The 17,475-nt window shown below is 40.1% G+C and overlaps 1 protein-coding gene across 14 annotated transcripts in view; it reads right to left on the reverse strand.

Moving 5' to 3' along the window:
- Positions 1 to 17,475, reverse strand: part of svila (supervillin a) — an 81,849-nt gene that overhangs the window by 45,758 nt on the left and 18,616 nt on the right. For 8 of the 14 annotated variants that reach the window (XM_039616930.1, XM_039616931.1, XM_039616926.1 and 5 more), the window contains exon 1: positions 4,512 to 4,989. The exons of 1 other annotated variant lie outside the window; for it this stretch is intronic. In XM_039616930.1, coding sequence (XP_039472864.1) covers positions 4,512 to 4,569 — 58 coding nt within the window. In that variant the 5' untranslated portion in view covers positions 4,570 to 4,989. Of the gene's footprint in view, positions 1 to 4,511; positions 4,991 to 17,475 lie in introns of those variants that run through there. 5 more of the 14 variants (XM_039616922.1, XM_039616924.1, XM_039616921.1 and 2 more) reach the window with 3 other exon arrangements.

Genomic DNA, 17,475 nt, shown 5'->3' on the forward strand with positions numbered 1-17,475 from the left:
TATAAAGCCTTAGATAAATCCTGGCCAATGGGATTTTCTTTACTGATCACACATAAAATCTGTTTCTAACTTCATCTAAGTTACAATTAAACTTGTATAATCTTTGGTAGTAACAGACTTTTGAACATCTAATTTTTGAGACCAGCAAAAGGTTGAGGAAGCTATTATTTATTGATATTTGATATTTCTTTATCAAATATCGATGATATTCTATCTATAATGATATTTATTTTCTGTGATATCATGATACTTATTTTCTATGATATCATCTCAGACAGATTAAGGTCAGGACTAGGCCATTTTATTCTTAATTTAGTTGTGCTCTTTGGGTCAAAGTGTTTTCATCATTCAATTTTTTCCCAAGATTCGAATCTTGAACAAGTATCCCTGGCTTTCTCCTGTAAAAAGCTGAATCCATTGCTCCCTCATGACTACGATGTTCCCTCCACCGTGCTTCACACTTGTCAAACAGTAAGGTATTCGTGTTCGGTGGTTTTCTCCTTTCAAACAGTGTTTTTTTTTGTTAAGCTTAGCTATATGTCTACCTCATCTTGTATGTGTTCTTTGGTAAGCACCAATAACACTATCATTCAGTATTCTTTAAATTACAGTTGTTGAGATTTGCATTAGCAATACAAAATGAGACGGTCCTGAATTAAGCTTCTCACAACTTTGAGTTAAAGCTATAAATAATACACATAATATACAAGGAGGTAATAAATACATGAGTTATCTGCACAATGGAATGAGCACTACTGACCAAACATCAGCTACAAAGCAATACACAATATTGATGATACACGAAGCAGTATCACTTAACATGTGGATGACGTTACAAATGTAGCATTCTTTAAACAAGCAGTGTTGAATATTAGACTGCTGTACTGGAGGCCAGCCTTCCAGCTCTGGTCCAGATGCCAAACTAAACATGTGACCGAGTCGGGCTCAACTGTCACAGTTAGGATCCAAAACTATTCAATAAGTGAAGACTATGTTGAGCTCCATACACCACAGCTAACAGCCATGGTGGAGACAACCGAGGTGAAGTGAAAGACAACATTTTTCAAAAGCTAACAATTACAACTCCTCGTAATTTAAGTGAAATCGAAACCTTTGTTATTGGTAAAAAGCCAGTGTGTGTCCTATATCCCACTGCTTGTTCAAGAAGCATAAATAACAAAAGAAAATTATCATTTACCCTTTCTCCACAACTAATGTTATGTTTTACATAACCATACTAAATTGATACAAATTGTTGGGTGTCTTAATACAGACTACCACGGCCACAGCAACCACAAGATTACTGTAAAAACATCCACAATATTGTATCGCCGTTTCATCTTTCTGTACTGTGATACCCACATGGAGCTATGAATGCCAAGTTAAAGGAGGTGAAGTCTGATGAAATCTAAAGATGTCTAACGTGGTTAATTTAATGAGTAAACTGGAAATACATCCAAATAAAGGAGTTAATTTGCTGACATTTGGATAAGGAATTAAAAAAAAATAAAATAATCAGGCTTCTTTGAAGGCATTTTTGAGGCTCAAAATGTGGTTTTAGTGCCAGGGCTACAATTGGGTTATGGTTAGGTATAGGGTAAGGGTTAGGCATTAATTTTTCATGGCTAGAGTTAGGGTAAGCGGCTAGAGAAAGCATTGTCAATTAGATGTCCTCACTAAGATATGAAAACGTGTGTGTGTCTGTGCGTGTGTGTGCGCGTGTGGTTGTGTTATGAACCAAACCAGTACCCCAATTGTTCTTGGCATCATTCATTCTTTTCAGATCTCTATAATGTAAGTGGTCAGTGGAGTTAAATGTTTAGGAATAACAAAGCTGACAAATATCTTAATTTCCATTTAAATTATAGTGTGAAACAAAACCAGATGTAAAGTTTAACTAGCTGCTTTTGCAAAAATAACCCACGCCTTCTTACCCTTAGGAGCAGCAGCCTTATGCTATTGTAAAGTCTCAGACTTAATTCTTCACAAACCAGACCTGTACTCCTTTTACACCTCATATACTCTATATGTTGTGGCATGTGGTCCATCAGGGGTGACACCACCCTCCACCACCCCCCCCACAGTTCCCAGAAAGGGCCTCAATTCATTCATCATTCCAGACACAGGCATAAAAACCTCCACAAAGATCACAGATGTCGCACAGCCTTTGATGCTGGTTGTAATCTACAGAAACGCTATGGCTGCTATAGCCGCAAGGGAATACGCCAGGAATTCCTCAGCACTGTGTCCCGTGTGTGTCGACGAGACTGTAAAGGCAGCTTGATGCTGGTAAAAAATGAGGATAAAATCATTTCACAATTCAGTGGAGTGCCATTGAGGTTCTGAAGTGTACAAGCCTTTTATGTGATGGTATCAAAGGTTGAAGTCCAAAGATTGTTGTATAACACTGTCTGTTAACAAAGAAGCTAAGCTAACTTTGGGAAGGCTCTGATAAACTTGACAGTAACATGAGGCTAAAGCTCCATGTCTTAACCCACAATACACCCAGTGTGGCAGCCAAAGAGGCATCAGTGGCTGACCATATGTCTAATTTACGATCCAGGATTAACTTTGATTCCTGGGATTACAGCAGGCCCAAAAGTAACCACCCTTTATCTGTATGAATTACATCACACCTGAAGTGCCTGACATTTAAGTCTCAACACCCCCCACCAATTTTCCAGTTGCCCACTTATTCTGTCTGCTGGAGGCTCAACCTGCAACTAAAGCCTCCACACTAACAGGAGCTTAAGAATTAAGGCATTGAGAAAAAGAAAGAAAAACAGATGGAGAGACAGAAATTAGATGAGGCCACTGCTACCAAACAGTGTTCTAAGCACAGGGATGCCACAATAAGCCAATTAGGTCTTAAATACTAGTATTAATGACTATAAAAGCAGTTCAGCTGCAAAGTCTGAATGAAAGCATGCTTCTACAACCTAAACTCTTTAAACAAGCTTCAAAGCACATCCTCCTCCGAACAACCCAAGACTATTCTGCATGCTCACATAAAAGCCTGAAACTGAGGGCCACCTGCTGCAGATTCACATCCATCTTAACACAGACAAGCAGATCTAAACACTTAGCTCTCAGACAGAAAATATAATGTGATGTGCTCAGACAAACACTCAGCTAGTGGCCAATCAGTGGGTGTATAAATGAGGGTGAAGGAAAGAATGCAAAAACTGTAATGTAGACCTCAACAGTGATAATATTAATCTGTGATGTTACATTGTCTCTAATGCTGAGTACTGACAGGTACAAACATGTCAGTACTTCTCACATGTTTGTACCTGTCAGGACTTCAGCCAGTGCTTCTGATATGCACAATATGACATTTATATATTACAAAGACATGAATAATTGGGTCATTTAGAGCAGTAGACCAAGCTTTGCGTTCTATTCAAACCTTTAGAACTCAAAATTGTTGATTAATGAGTGACATGAAATCATTTATTGCTGCTAAAGTTTGTCTTTAAATACCATCGTTCTGCAGTTTAAAGTCAATACAAGTTTTAAGGAGGTTGTCGTTTTGGTGTTTTGCAACAAATTTGCTGGCTTTCCATTGAATGCTGCTCCTGTCCAGTTGATAAATTTCGTCTGAAAGAGCTAACCTTAAACAAGGAACTCAAATTCTGAAGCAAAAATTTTAACAAAATTGTTGCCAGCAGTGAAGTTGCAGTGTGCCCTCTGTTGGTCAACCTATGCAATGACACTTTCATTTTTCAGCTTTTATAAATGACAATACTGACAGATTCTACACTACTAGCTTCTCTGACAATTCGCTGTTATAAATGAAGGACATGTGTAGTGACAAAATGTAGTCAAATAAATTGTGTCAAGTACAAAAATATGTTGAAAGTTGATATTTCTGCAACACCCCATTTCTTGCTTAAAAATAGTTACTTTGTCCTGATTACCAGGTTCTCCTTTTTTCCCTGCACATGGAGACCGTCTTTAACAGCTTACTGAGCTCAGCTATTCACTGCTCTCTTATGACACAGTGCTTAAGTGCTGTGCAACAGATCACATCCATACAGCATCTCTGTGTGTTGATATATATGTATCTATCTATATTTCTCCATATGTATCTCTGTATCTAGACTGATAAGAAAAAAAAAAAAACTACTGAATACTCCCCTAATGACCCAAATGTTCCAAAGTCAGTAAATTTTGTTTAATTCAGTGCAAAACCATATACAACTTTACAACATATCCATAAAACTACTTTTTCAAATGTCCAAGTAGCTATAGAGCCTACATAAAACAGCCCCCTGCAGTATTAAGAATCCCTTATCTTTACATAGTGTCCTTGGAGGCTACAGCTGCAGTGCAAGGACAGCTGGCTGGAAAGCAGGACAGTGAGCAGAGAGGAAGGGAGTCTGCAGTTTGTTGCCTGCCAACTTCTACGAGCTTAGAGTCCCAACAGCCCAAACCAGAGTAACCTGTCCCCAAGCTCTCTGCCTGAGCTACAAAATCGGAGCTACAGAGCCCCAAGTCACTGCACTTACCTTGGCTGCAGAACTTGACGTGACTCAGGTAATTTGAGATCCACGGATTCCGGTACATTTTGGCAACAGAGTCAGGTGAGAGTTTAAGACAGAAAAGAAGTGAAAGACACGGGAAGACAGAACAGCTGACCGAGAAGTGATGCAGCTACAAAAGTACTCCGTCAGTGCTCCGGGACAGGCAGAGAGGGAGAGAGAGGGGAGTCAGGTAGTATTAGAGAGAAGCAGGATAGAGGGAGGGAGGGGGAGAGAGAAAGATGTCCCAGCCGCAGTGCCAGCATAAGCAGTGGTGGTCCTGACAGGCAAACAGAAGTGCTCAAGCTTTTGCTGCACTACACCTCTTCTCAGATTCACTCTTCTGCTCTGGCTCCTCTCACCAACCCGCTATAACAACAACCTGCAGGACTAAAAGCTGCTCAGCATGGGCTAAGCTCATTAGCCAAGGGAGCAAAATTAGGCCCCTTCTCTACTGCAGACTGGAGCAAAGTGTCCTGCATGCTTCAGAGTGAGCCTCGGGGGGGGGGTGCATGCACGAGAGAGAGAGATAGTTATGAGAGTCCCACGAGAGCACTGCCTCCCCTTGGCTCACACACTCGAGTGGGATGCCAAAGAAACCGGTGCAGAGCGTCAGAAAAGGGAGGGAAGAGAAATCGTGCGGGGTCTGGAGAACGAGAGTGGAAATAATGAGGGCATGAAGAGAAGAGGAGAAAGTTCAAATGACCCTCTCAGTCTGATGAGAAATTCCAGTCATCTCTCAGCAGGGACAAAATAAAAGGAACAGCATGGAGCTAGGCAGAAAAAAAAAGAAAAAGGTGGGAAGGGCAAAGAGAAGGTACGAAAGAAAGAGCGAAACAAAGTCAGGAAAAAGAACGAAGGAGCGTGCGAGCTGTAATGGGGGAAACAGAAATGTGTCTGGTCGTGACTAATGGTACCATTACACCAACAGTTTGCTTCTTCCTAGAACAACTAATAAGAGGTGCAAGGGGAAGAGAACTAGGTTGATTTATTGATATCCCCACAATTCTCCTTTTAACACACTAATCAAACTTGTTTGTGTGACTCAAGCCCACATAAACCAATGTTACACAGTGAGTCATGGCATGTAGAAACCCATTCTATTCTATTGTATGAATATGCTTTACGTGATTGCCAAGAACAAGACAAATGTGCTTGCACACTCACACACCTAACCTATACGTCAATGTGACAACGACATGCTTATCACTGTAGTGTGAGGGCACTACAGGGAGGCTGGCACAGTGCCTGATGGTGGCTTTAAGAAGATACTGTGGGGGGGAAAAAAAGCATCTTATCTTTCTGCAGCACACAGAGAGAAAGCTGTCAGCACCAAACACACAGCAGTCAACATAAAGCAGATCTTTTGGATGGAACCATCCACAAATGTCAGTTTCTGAATTCAGTGGCTGAAAGGTGGCAAAGAGGGAAAAAAAATAAAAACCACCTTCTTTAAAATATATGCATCTCAATGGAGCTCTTTTAAACTTCCTGCAAATCTAAACTAGGTTTTTGGACTGTATCAAAAGCACAAACATGCATCTAGGATATCACATCATAACATTTGTCAAAGAACATAAATCAGCCTTTTTCCACCACCTTGGACTATAAAGGTGTGCTAAGATGTAACAGGACTGAGTGACGATGGTGTGTAAACTGTAGAGGTGGCATGTCTGAATCCCTCTCCAGGATGAACTCATCTGGCTCAGCGTGTGAGTGGCGCACATGCACACATCCATCACAGAGCTGCCAGTTCACACCGTGGCTGAGTGGGTGGGGCAGGGGTCCCCAATCTCAGTCCATGAGGGCCGGTGTCCCTGCAGGTTTTAGATGTGTCCTTGATCCATCACAGCTGATTTAAATGGATAAATTACCTTCTCAACATGTCTTGAAGTTCTCCAGAGGCCTGATAATGAGCTAATCATGTGATTCAGGTGTGTTGACCCAGGGTGATATCTAAAACCTGCAGGGACACCGGCCCTCGTGGACTGAGATTGGGGACCCCTGGGGTGGGGGAAGCGCTACCTGTACGCAACGCTCAAAGTGTTACTTTCAATGTCAGTGGTTTCGCAGACTGACAGACACCTAACAACTGATGCAGTGTATTCATAAAATGAATGAATTTGCGTATAAGTGAAATTTACCTAAGGAGATAAAGGAGCTAAAGGACACCGATATTATCAGCCAATGCTGGCCGTTAGCCGATCTTTAGCTACTGATATTCACAACTGCTGATTAGTGGAAATTTTAAAATGCAAGAAACAACCATCGACAATATTATGAGTGTTGTTGTTTAACTAGAGGCCACTCTGCAACTTCCCTGTTCAAGTGAGTTTTCAGGTCCTAAGTTTCAATTAACCCTCAGCTTTCTGCCTTTTACATATCAGTGGGCCTTGCATGCACTGTCAAAGCTTCGACATGGAATGACCAAAAAGACCTACTACTTTCAATAACAGGGTATGAAGGCTAGAGATATACTTTAGATAAACTTTGCAGTGATTCGTGCTGAAAAACAAATTATTTAACCATCAATGGTCTGAGGACGTGCTGAGGATGTTTTTTTCCCCTTCTGAAACGGTTATCAGAAGTAGTTAACAGAAGCATCGTCTTTTAGTATGAAAGTCTCATCCACTCACCGTGGGACTGCTTACAGCATCAAGCAGTTATCCGTTTCCATCCACCATTCAACGTTTTCAAATGCGTGCAACCAAAGCCTGCTTAAATCTGATTAATCACCAGAACTCAATATTGTCCTTGCCTACAGTCTCTGTATGTTCATATCTGTTTACAGAAGTTAAGGTCAGTTTTCACTTTTAATTTAAGTCAACCAGCCTCTTTAAATTTGTGCATTTAGCCATTTCTCTTGCCGTTCATGTCAACATGTCAATGCCCCCCCCCACCAAAAAATAAGAAGAAAAACAAAATCACATACACACTACCCACGCATATTTCTAAATGTGTGTGGTAACTGTACTAATGAAGAAGAAAAACTTTTACCTCCCATCTGGATGTCTGGCTTGTATGTAATGTTTGATTTTGACTCATCGGTTTTAGGAATGACATCAGTTCAACAAAACCACTAGACTGTTTCTGCCCTGTTATTACCAATCATGAGTCTTCACTGCCAAGGATGGGCAAGACTATACAGGTTGCTGCAATGATGCACTGTTCTTGTTTTCTTCGTCTTTGTGGTGGATAATCAGATTTTACTTGGCAGGATTACAGGATGCTTAGAGAAAAGTATGACGCAGTACTGTATAAACAAGTGCGCACAAAATAATTTTAAAAGAAAAAGATTTTTAAAAACTGTTTTATCAAATATGGGAAATGTGAACAGAGTATTGTTGAATACTGGAAACAAATCAGCTGACCTAACCCTGCTACAGATTACCCAATTGAAAAATAAATGTGTTTAAGCTTAATTTCACTGTGTTTACTTCTTTTAAACTCTTTAATCCACATTATAATGAAACAGAAAACAATTCCCATGCGGGGGACCATGTACTCTCCTTAGAAATTCTGTGGGAACCAGTTTGCATTTGCTCCTGTAAATGCTCACATGCAGACTATAAAGCCTAAAACACGTAAACGAATGGTTGAATGGAGACCATAAACTGGACCAAATGGCAGTGAACACAGATATTTAAGACATCTTTGTTGTCACACAGAAAAATATTGACGCCCATGATGAGGGTATGTAAATTTCTGACTACAACAGTGTTTCTATTGAACGAGAGCTTTTTGAGGAACCCACGACAGTACCAAAATTCATCTATTAAAGGAGACAAGTAAGAATTTGTTCTGATGGTCAAAGCTTAGGGATGATGGGTTTATGCTAAACTAAGCATGCATTCAGTGTGAGTGCAAAGCTTTTGTTATGGCCAGAGATTGTGACAGCCCAATACAGACACTCGGGATGATAGTAACTAAAGAAAAAAAATACTGTAAATTAAGGGCAAGGATTAAAATAATTTGAGTTGTCACTGAGCTTCTGGTGAGATGTTTCAAATTTAAGTTTGCACTGCTAGTTTGCATTCAATTAAAAGCTAACCAATAAAAACTGAAAACAACTGAATTGTCAGCTAATCAATTCATAGCTTAAGCCATGAAAACAAATGAAATGTAACTAGTATGAATAGAAAAGCAGCTTAACTGTTCAAGTTATGAAAGCAACATTTCAGGTGAAGCTGCATTACCCAAGATACTTTAAATATGTACTACAAACAGTGTCATTTGGTATGTAAGCAGTTGGTTGTTAAAATGCATGGATGTATCGGTAGGTAAAGGTGTTAAACACTGTGAGAAAGACACTTTACGTTTTTGAAGTTTAGCATCACTGAGAGTGAAGAAGTTTGTGCTTAATATCATAATAGCAGAGACACACCTCACCACTCATCATTCCCCAGATGTTCACATTCAAGGTGGACGTTGTTTCAGTCTGGACAAGCTCACATGTGCAGCCAGTCACGGGGTCATTATTAGATAAACACTTCCAGATAGGACATGTTTGCACTTAGAATGAACCCCTGTGTGGAGAGGCATCCCAACGTGTCTGCGAGGAGAGAAGTGCCTAATGGCTGCATCACATTCCCGGTTGGAAAACCTCTCTAAAGACAGAATATGGAGAAAGAGGGAAAGGAGCGAGCTTTTCCAAGGCACTCTCTTTCTCTGGGCTCTTTTGCAGCACTCCTAGAAATAAAGTCCAGATTTATAGCATCCCCGAGGAAAGATATCCGTTTTGTCTGGCCAGAGAGCAGTGCACGGTTCCAGTGCATGTGGCCCTGCTGTCTCTGCAGATACATAACAGAGCTCAAACCCCGGCATCACAGTCATAAATTCCATATAGGGGGGCTGCCGAATGAAAGGTAAAGATATTCATATGCACACGTGAAAGGAGTTAGAGGTGGGGAGGCTGAGGCTAAAACTCCATTTGCCATGTTGTTTAATGTCTTTTACTGGGCATGATGGGTTTTCAGTATGAAGCAAATAGATTCTTCTAGATGCCCTTTGACCTTCAAATAGTGTGTTAAGACAGAAGTTTTTTGCAACATGTCACTGACAACTCTATCTCAATATAGAGCGATTACTTTAAAAGAGGTTTGGTTCTTCTCCCAGTCTGGATGCTGAATTTATTGGAGGTTTTTGAACTTTTGACTACTTTAATTTGGACCATGATCACTAATTTTTTGTTCGTATAAATGTAACCCCACAGTGATTCTGGGTCTGCTGACCCTTCTTAGAACAGCTCTGTATCTAAAATAAAACACCAAAACCACCCAAATATGATAAAACAAGATTTTAAGTCTTCTCTTCAACTAAAACACAGGAGTGCCTAGAAATGTTATATTTTATAATATATACGAAAGACACAGCTACTGTCCCATCATAATTTCTGGACTCATTTTGCATCATTAATGTTGGGTCTGTTCCCACAAACCCCGCTAGTTCTAGAGACTTATTCATCATGAAAGAAAACAAGACAGTCGATCGATCGATTACTTGCGCAAGGGAGGCCTCGTTGGTATCTTAGCTCATCACGAATGACCCCAACGATGGCCTCCTCTCGCTGCCTTTTATTGAGAGACAGTTCACACAAAACACAGCAAGCAACGCCCACATGGTTCTAAGGCATTGTATCTATGTGACAAAACAAATTTCCCACGTGTGGGACTAATAAAGGTTATCTTATCTTATGTGTGAACTTCTATATGTAAGTAGGAATGTGTGTATGTGTGTGTGTGTGTGTGTGTGTGTGTGTGTGTGTGTGTGTGTGTGTGTGTGTGTGTGTGTGTGTGTGTGTGTGTGTGTGTGTGTGTGTGTGTGTGTGTGTGTGTGTGTGTGTTTTGGGGGTGCGTTTGTGTGACCTCCTGCTGACCAAAAGGGTCATAAAAGCAGGAAGCTTACAACACAAGAAACAGATCTTTCAGATAGGATGTATCTACAATAAAACCTCCCCCAACACAAAGTGGTTAGAGGTGCTCAGGATCAAAGGAATGGCTTTGATAATACTGCTTGCACTAAGACTGTACAAATTTAAGAAACACAATGGCAACATTCAACAATTAGACCTAACAATTAACATTAGCCTCACGTCAGTTTTATGGAGAAGTAGGGCTGTGCCCTATTATAGCATCTGCACACATTTCTATGCAATATGAAAATGTCACATTGTTAGGTCATTGCTACAGAAATGTTTTGCATCCAAGTTCCATAGTATGAGCAAGGAGACAAGCCAGGCATGTTTGAGTGTGAGAGCTCCATGTCCCCTCTGTTTATGATTTATTTCCTAAAAAGGGAGGTACTTGAACAACCTTCAACAAGGTATAGTATTTTCAACATATGCAAGAAAACTGTTCTTGCTAAAGTAGTGAACATATATATATCATATTTAAAAAATAATAAATGTGATGTAACTTTGAAGCTAGGCTGTCTACCCCATCCAGAAGTGAAAATAATTAGACCAGATGGTGGAGCACCAATATATCATCCAATGCTAGCAACCTTGGTTATCAAGCTACATTCATAAATTGTATAGAAGTGACAACTGCTCCCTAAAGGTGGGTGGGTTGTGTGAAATAAAAGGACTGAACTGCAGAACTGCTTCTAAACATATTTCACCCAATAAAAAAGCCCGACATATGTATTCCTATTAAAAGGGCTAGTGTTAACATAAGTTGGCTAGCTGACTCAAATATGAAACTTTATGGGATGCCTGAGCTCTGAAAAGCCGTTCAGGTCAGATATATCAGACCTATATCAGACTTCAAAAGACGTTCCTGAACAAGATCTTAAAAACTCGTTATCAACTTGCTTTCAGAACGGTCTTTGAAAAAGTTATACTGAAAATAGATCCAGCAACGCTGACCTTCTCTGGCAATAGCGCTCTATTAACCCCCAGAAAACCCCCCACAAACACCTCAGCATAGCTTTCCCAGAATAACACAGATAAGAGGTCGTAAGCAGACTTCATTGTCTCTGAAGTGCTCCAGCAGCTCAACTCTAGGACCAACACAGAGCTAAAACATGATTTCAGCTATACTAATGTTCTAATATTGTATGACTTTTTAGAGGGACGGAGGTAGAAAAGAATTTAATTACCTGAATTTCCCATAAAGCCATTAGGAAAATGCCATCCCTTATTTTTGTTAATCTTGTCTGTTTTTTCCTCTGCATTTTGATTTTTAATTATCTTTGTTTAAATAAATACATACATACATAAAAAGGTGAGTGAAAAAGAAATACTCAGTGCATAATGGGTAGCCCCCAGGAGCCTTGACCCATTGCAGTGTTTTGGGGTCACCTGATCCAGCCCTAACTATAAGCTTTATCAAAAAGGAAAGTTTGAAGTCTAATCTTAAAAGTAGAGATAGTGCCTGTCTGAAAGATGAAGGCTCTGCCTCCCATTCTACTTTTCCATGCCATAGAAGTTACATGTAAGGCAGCAGTCTGAGAGCAAAGTGCTCTATTGGGGTGATACGGTTAGATAAGATAAGACCTCATTATTCAAGACCTTATATGTGAGGAGAAGGATTTTAGATTTGATTCCGATTTTTAACAAGGAGCAAATGTAGAGAAGCCAGTATAGAAATATGAAAATATGCTCTCTCTTTCTGCCGATACCAAATGCAGATCCAATACCTGCAAATAAATGTGACCAAGCTTATCTGAAGTCTACTTTGAATAAATTATCCAGAGAATAACACAACTCCCCCCCAAAAAAACAAAAACCCTCAACAAATTTTAATGAATTATTTCCTCCCGTAATTAAATTAAAATATTAACAGTCGGTGGACAACATGCTTTCCATACCTGTAACTGCAATTAGGATTAATATGTAATTATATAAGCCATCTGTTCCTCAATGATTATGCGACCCATGAACCATGTGATGCACCTGCAATGCTGAAACAAGTCTAAACTACCCGATTCCAACTGAGCCCTGGGGAAACATCTATACCCAAGTCAGGGTGCATACACACATACACGCGTCCGCACACACGGCTTTGAGCTGTTAAATAAACACGTGTGTGCTTGAGAGTGATAAACACTGCACATCTGGTGAGAGGAGAGAGCGCTACAGAACCAAGATTCTTTATCAACTCTGCTTGCCAGAGAATTTGTTTCCACCCTCAAGCGCCACGGACACCTTCCCAGGAACTGTCATCCTGGAGGACGGGAACGCTTAAGGGTAAGGAGAGATACTGGAGGAAAGCTCATGTCTCGACCCAGAGTGAGGTGAGCCAACAGAGTGGAGGCTGCCACTGGTAAAGGGAACCAAATGTAGCTACAATGATCAGTGCCTGGCAAGATGCAATTATTTCCAGAGTTAAGAGCTGGGAACTCAGTGAACTATGGGCTTGGTAGTCCAGCTCTGCTATGTCCGAATAAACATTATCAATGGCACAGGTACTCAGCTAAAAGCACTGAAATACCTAAATAAACTAAACTATTTTGCTAAATAGTCTCTTCTAACAGTGATCGTCATGTCTTGGCCAGCAAAAGCAGACGTGGCAAGTCAGCCCCCGTGTTGACTTCTACACGCTGATTAAAAAAAAAAAGAACAACGCTTTACCTTGAAAGCATTTCAAGCACGGATTCAAAGTCCCAACTTTTTCCAGATTCCTTAAGATTGGCAGATACATGAAGCATAAAGGTATCTCCCAATACCAAGTGCAGATTCAATAGTAGGGTTACATTCATTTTTATATCTCTGAGGAAGAGAATCAATCCAACTTTTTATAACAGAATGTAAAAAACAAATGCATCCAAAAAATATATACCTTTACTGGAATTTATTAGAAAATGTTAGAGAGTAACAGGGTTTAGTTAATGTTAAACAAAGACTTTTTTTTTTTTTTTTTTTTTTTTAAAACATGTCCGAGCTTTTCATCAACTTGCTTGACAACAGTTTGCAGTCCAGTTAAAAACTATTGCAAACATTCAAAGAAAAGTTATTGCACATGTCAAATATTTCCGCTGGTCCTTTGCTACAAACTTCCTGCATTCCTCCATTATGTGTTAGCTTTCCTGCTAGCAACTTGCACACTTTTAGAGTAAACAGAGAATATGACTAACCGAGTCCACTGACTGGCTCAATCATATGAGCCAGGATCGCACAGATATCAGATCAATCCGTCCCTAGTTTACAGAACATGGGGAATTATGTCTTCTCTTAGTATCAAACCTAATGATTCCAGTTTTTCAACATTCACATCAGTTTAAGATGAGTTCTTGAGCTTCATTAACATATAGACTTGCGGATAGACTGTCAATACAGTGCTGGCAGTACACTCTCATAGAGTTGGTTCACCCTCACTTTACATCAGCTACATCTCATCTACTAAATCCAACCCCACAGCTCAATGCTGCAGGTAACACTGAACGTTTCAAGATAATCCAGGCAGACTTCATGCAAGAAAACCAGCCAAAATGGGACATGGATTCAATGACACAATCTGATTTGAACATTTGAACCACACGTGACTGCAACAAAAATCAAATGACTATGCTTTCAGCTGGAGCACAAGTCCAAAACCAAAAGTTGAGGTCAGTGCCAAGGACAAATACTTCACCTCCTACATGCATACACATACACCATTCATAAGATATCAGACCCAGAGCTTGTGGTTTTAAAAGAAAAGAAAAGCTGCCATGTAGGAGTAAAAATGAACAAGCATCACCACATGGGATCACAAAGACTAATAAGCCTCCTGCAAGACTCTGGCTGCTACATAAAGAATGGTGTATATGCATCTAAGTGGCTTCACGGCAATTGTCCTCAGTATATATTTTTTTAGTTTTGTCTGTCTGAAGTATCTGTGGCTTGTTAAATTTTCTATATACTAACTTTTAAAAAGTCCAGGATTCCAGAACCTTGTGAGATGTTACAGAGACATGGTTAAAAAAAATGCTAGCATAAACACAAATCCAGAGGACTTTCTCCAAATGACTGTACCAAATTTCAAACCTTTGTACCATAGACAATATAAAAACAGACTACGCTCATGGTTCCACAAAGTGAAGCCAGTGCCGAAGTGCCTTCAATAAGCATTCTTATAAAGACCAGTAGGGGGCGACTGCTCTGGCTACAAAAAGAATTTAGGTTGTACAGTCTGTGGATTCCTCACTCTGTGAGCCCATCAAACACTTCCCTGACGATTTTATTGGCTCAATCGCTAGTTCAAGGTCATACTGAAGAAAGGTCAGTTAGTAAATTCTGGTCATTGGAGTCAGAAAAGAGGATTAACGCCCTGGTAAGTCTTCACTAACCAACTGGTGAGATAAACCCATCCATCAGATGCAATCTATGCTTTTTGATTCTCCAGTGTTTGACTAAAACATTAAAAAGGTAGAAATACTTTTTGTGCTGTGCCAACACAGATTTGTTACTTGGACACATTAGCACAGTGCTAAGTGAAATTCAGTGTTTAAAAAGTTTTTAAATGTCACAGAAAGATCAGAAGGAGCTATAACCAAGCCACGGGAAGCCAGTGTACTTCTAGTGGCATTTTTCACAATTTTATGATCACTTACCTTAAAAATATTCAATGGCTAATCAAACAATGGAAAGGTAAAGCTATGACCTGTGAAGTCACGTGTCATACTGATCCAGTGATTTGACAAAGGCAAAGTATGTCAAAGGAAGGAACCTTACAAGGTTAAAGGCTGATCTGTAATGACAGAACAGTAAACAAAACAAAGCTTAAGCTATTCTAAGTACTATTTAATGCATCAGTCCTGTGTTTAGTGAACCCCGGCTAATGACAAGAGGATGTCCAGGCTAAAATAAAGCTGTGAACAACACTGTGAAGATTGTTCAGTCAGAGAGAAACCCTTCATAAAGGCGCGTCCTGTTCCAGAACTCTGTTTTTGGTAACCATTGTCCCTGATGTAAATATGTAAGAATTGTGTATGTTTCTGTTCTGTGTCTTGTGTACTGTTTGTTTGTATATGTGTCTTTCTTGCTGCTGTTACACCCAAATTTCCCCTTGTGGGACAATAAAAGGATTATTCTATTCTATTAAATAAAGGTCCAAGTCAAATTTATCATGTCCTCTGATAGAACAGCACAGGACCCAACTAGCATCCTGACAAGTAAACCAGCCATCAGATCCTGAACTCAAGTCGCTGGAAGGAAATGATAGACAATCACACTGCCTCAAGTTCTCTAGATGACAGAACACATACATTAATACTCACACACACACACACACACACACACACGCACACGCACACGCACGCTTCCTGGATTAGGCGCTTTGGATCTCAGCCAGTGAAATCATAGAAAGTCTGACATCGTGACAAACAGCTGAGAAAAGTAAATGACAGTCAACCACTGACAATGTGTAACCGAAGACGGTCACAGCGTCACCGCTCTGCTTTCCCTTCTTCCTCAAAGTCGGAAATCAGATCAGACCTCAGCCAATTAAGTGACTGTGAACCAGGGCTCGTGTATTTTTGGAGCAGAGGTAAAAATAACTCCCTTTGCTCTGGGCTTTCTGACTAAATGATGTATACAGGAGTGTTTGTATATGAAGCCTGAATGTTTCATTCCAAACAGTTTGGGTGTTTTCTTTATTTTGTTTTTTTTTTCTCCACGAAAAACATTTTTGAGAAATACTTCCTCACACACCACCTGCAGGCAGTTTGACTGTAGCTGGCTCAAGAACACTGCTAAAGCTCGTCATGAGTAATAATTAAAGATGGGGTTTGTATAAATGGAAAAGCTTGTGTAAAATGTTTTGTGTGTGTTGCCCTGTTAGGCAGGGCTCTATTTCTGTCTGTGTGTCCTGACGGAGCGAGAGCAGGTGCAGCACAATGAGCAACTGTAGTCTCCCCAACCAGTCACTCACCACTGAATGAATCACACATGGAGGAGCTCACCAGCCCCCCAGATTCCAAATCTCACTCAGGCCATTTGTTTGCTTGAAACGTACACAGATAAAAATCACTGAATAACTCCCACCCGACATATTTTCCACAAAAATCATATATAAAATATGCAACAAGTCGCTGTTAAAAGTAGGCATGTATAGGCTGGCGCAATTTAAAGCTGTTAAAGTTGAGAAACGTTCAAATACACCGGCTTATTATTAAAGCCTCTGTATGTATTATAATCTAAAATGTATTTTAACGACACAACTTAAAAATGACATTTTAGAACAGCAAGTCTGAAAACTATGGTGTTCATAGGAAACAATCTAAAACTAGCCGTCTAGCCATAGAGAACATACCTTGATGATGTAGGTAATCAAAGAGCCAAGGATCCTTAGTAAGTGTTTCTGGTGGATACAGAACTCTTTCCAGGATATTGGGGTCTAACAGTTCTAAGCCCTGTGGAAGGTCAGCGCTCTGGAGGCTTGTGGGATAGGACTACTGGGACATAAAGATAGACTGACAGGCCCACAGGCCCAGATACCCCCCCACCCACCTTCTATCTACAAGCCTCCTTTAGGGGCGCATGTGCGGTGGCCAGATCTACAGCAGGCGTGAACTCGAGAGGTGGGTAGGTGGGTGACAAATTTAGAACGGTGCTTTCCCAGTCCAACAGCGGCAGGCCAGATCAATCAAATGATGAAAATCACAAGTACTAGTCATGAGGCCAATTAAACCGAGGACAGTGGGAAGTCAAATCAAAGGAAAACGCTGCACTCAAAAGCTGGAATTGAAATTTACATTTATAAACTTGGGATGAATTTAGGAACTTAAAAAAGCTCATAGTTATAGTAAGGACTGATTTGACCATCCCAAACCTGAATTTCCTTCTTTTTAAAAAACCTAAACAAAAACAATATATTACTTACACGTTTTCCATCACACTTTTTCTTGTTGTATAACCTCAATTCTTAGATTTCAGGTTATGAACTGCTGTCATGACACTCCTCTAAATTTTATTGATAAAATTAAGAATTTATTGCTCACTGTGAAAACAAAGCAGCTGCTTTATAAACCT

The sequence above is a fragment of the Oreochromis aureus genome, linkage group 9 (assembly GCF_013358895.1).
Source record: "Oreochromis aureus strain Israel breed Guangdong linkage group 9, ZZ_aureus, whole genome shotgun sequence".
Classification (NCBI taxonomy): domain Eukaryota; kingdom Metazoa; phylum Chordata; class Actinopteri; order Cichliformes; family Cichlidae; genus Oreochromis; species Oreochromis aureus.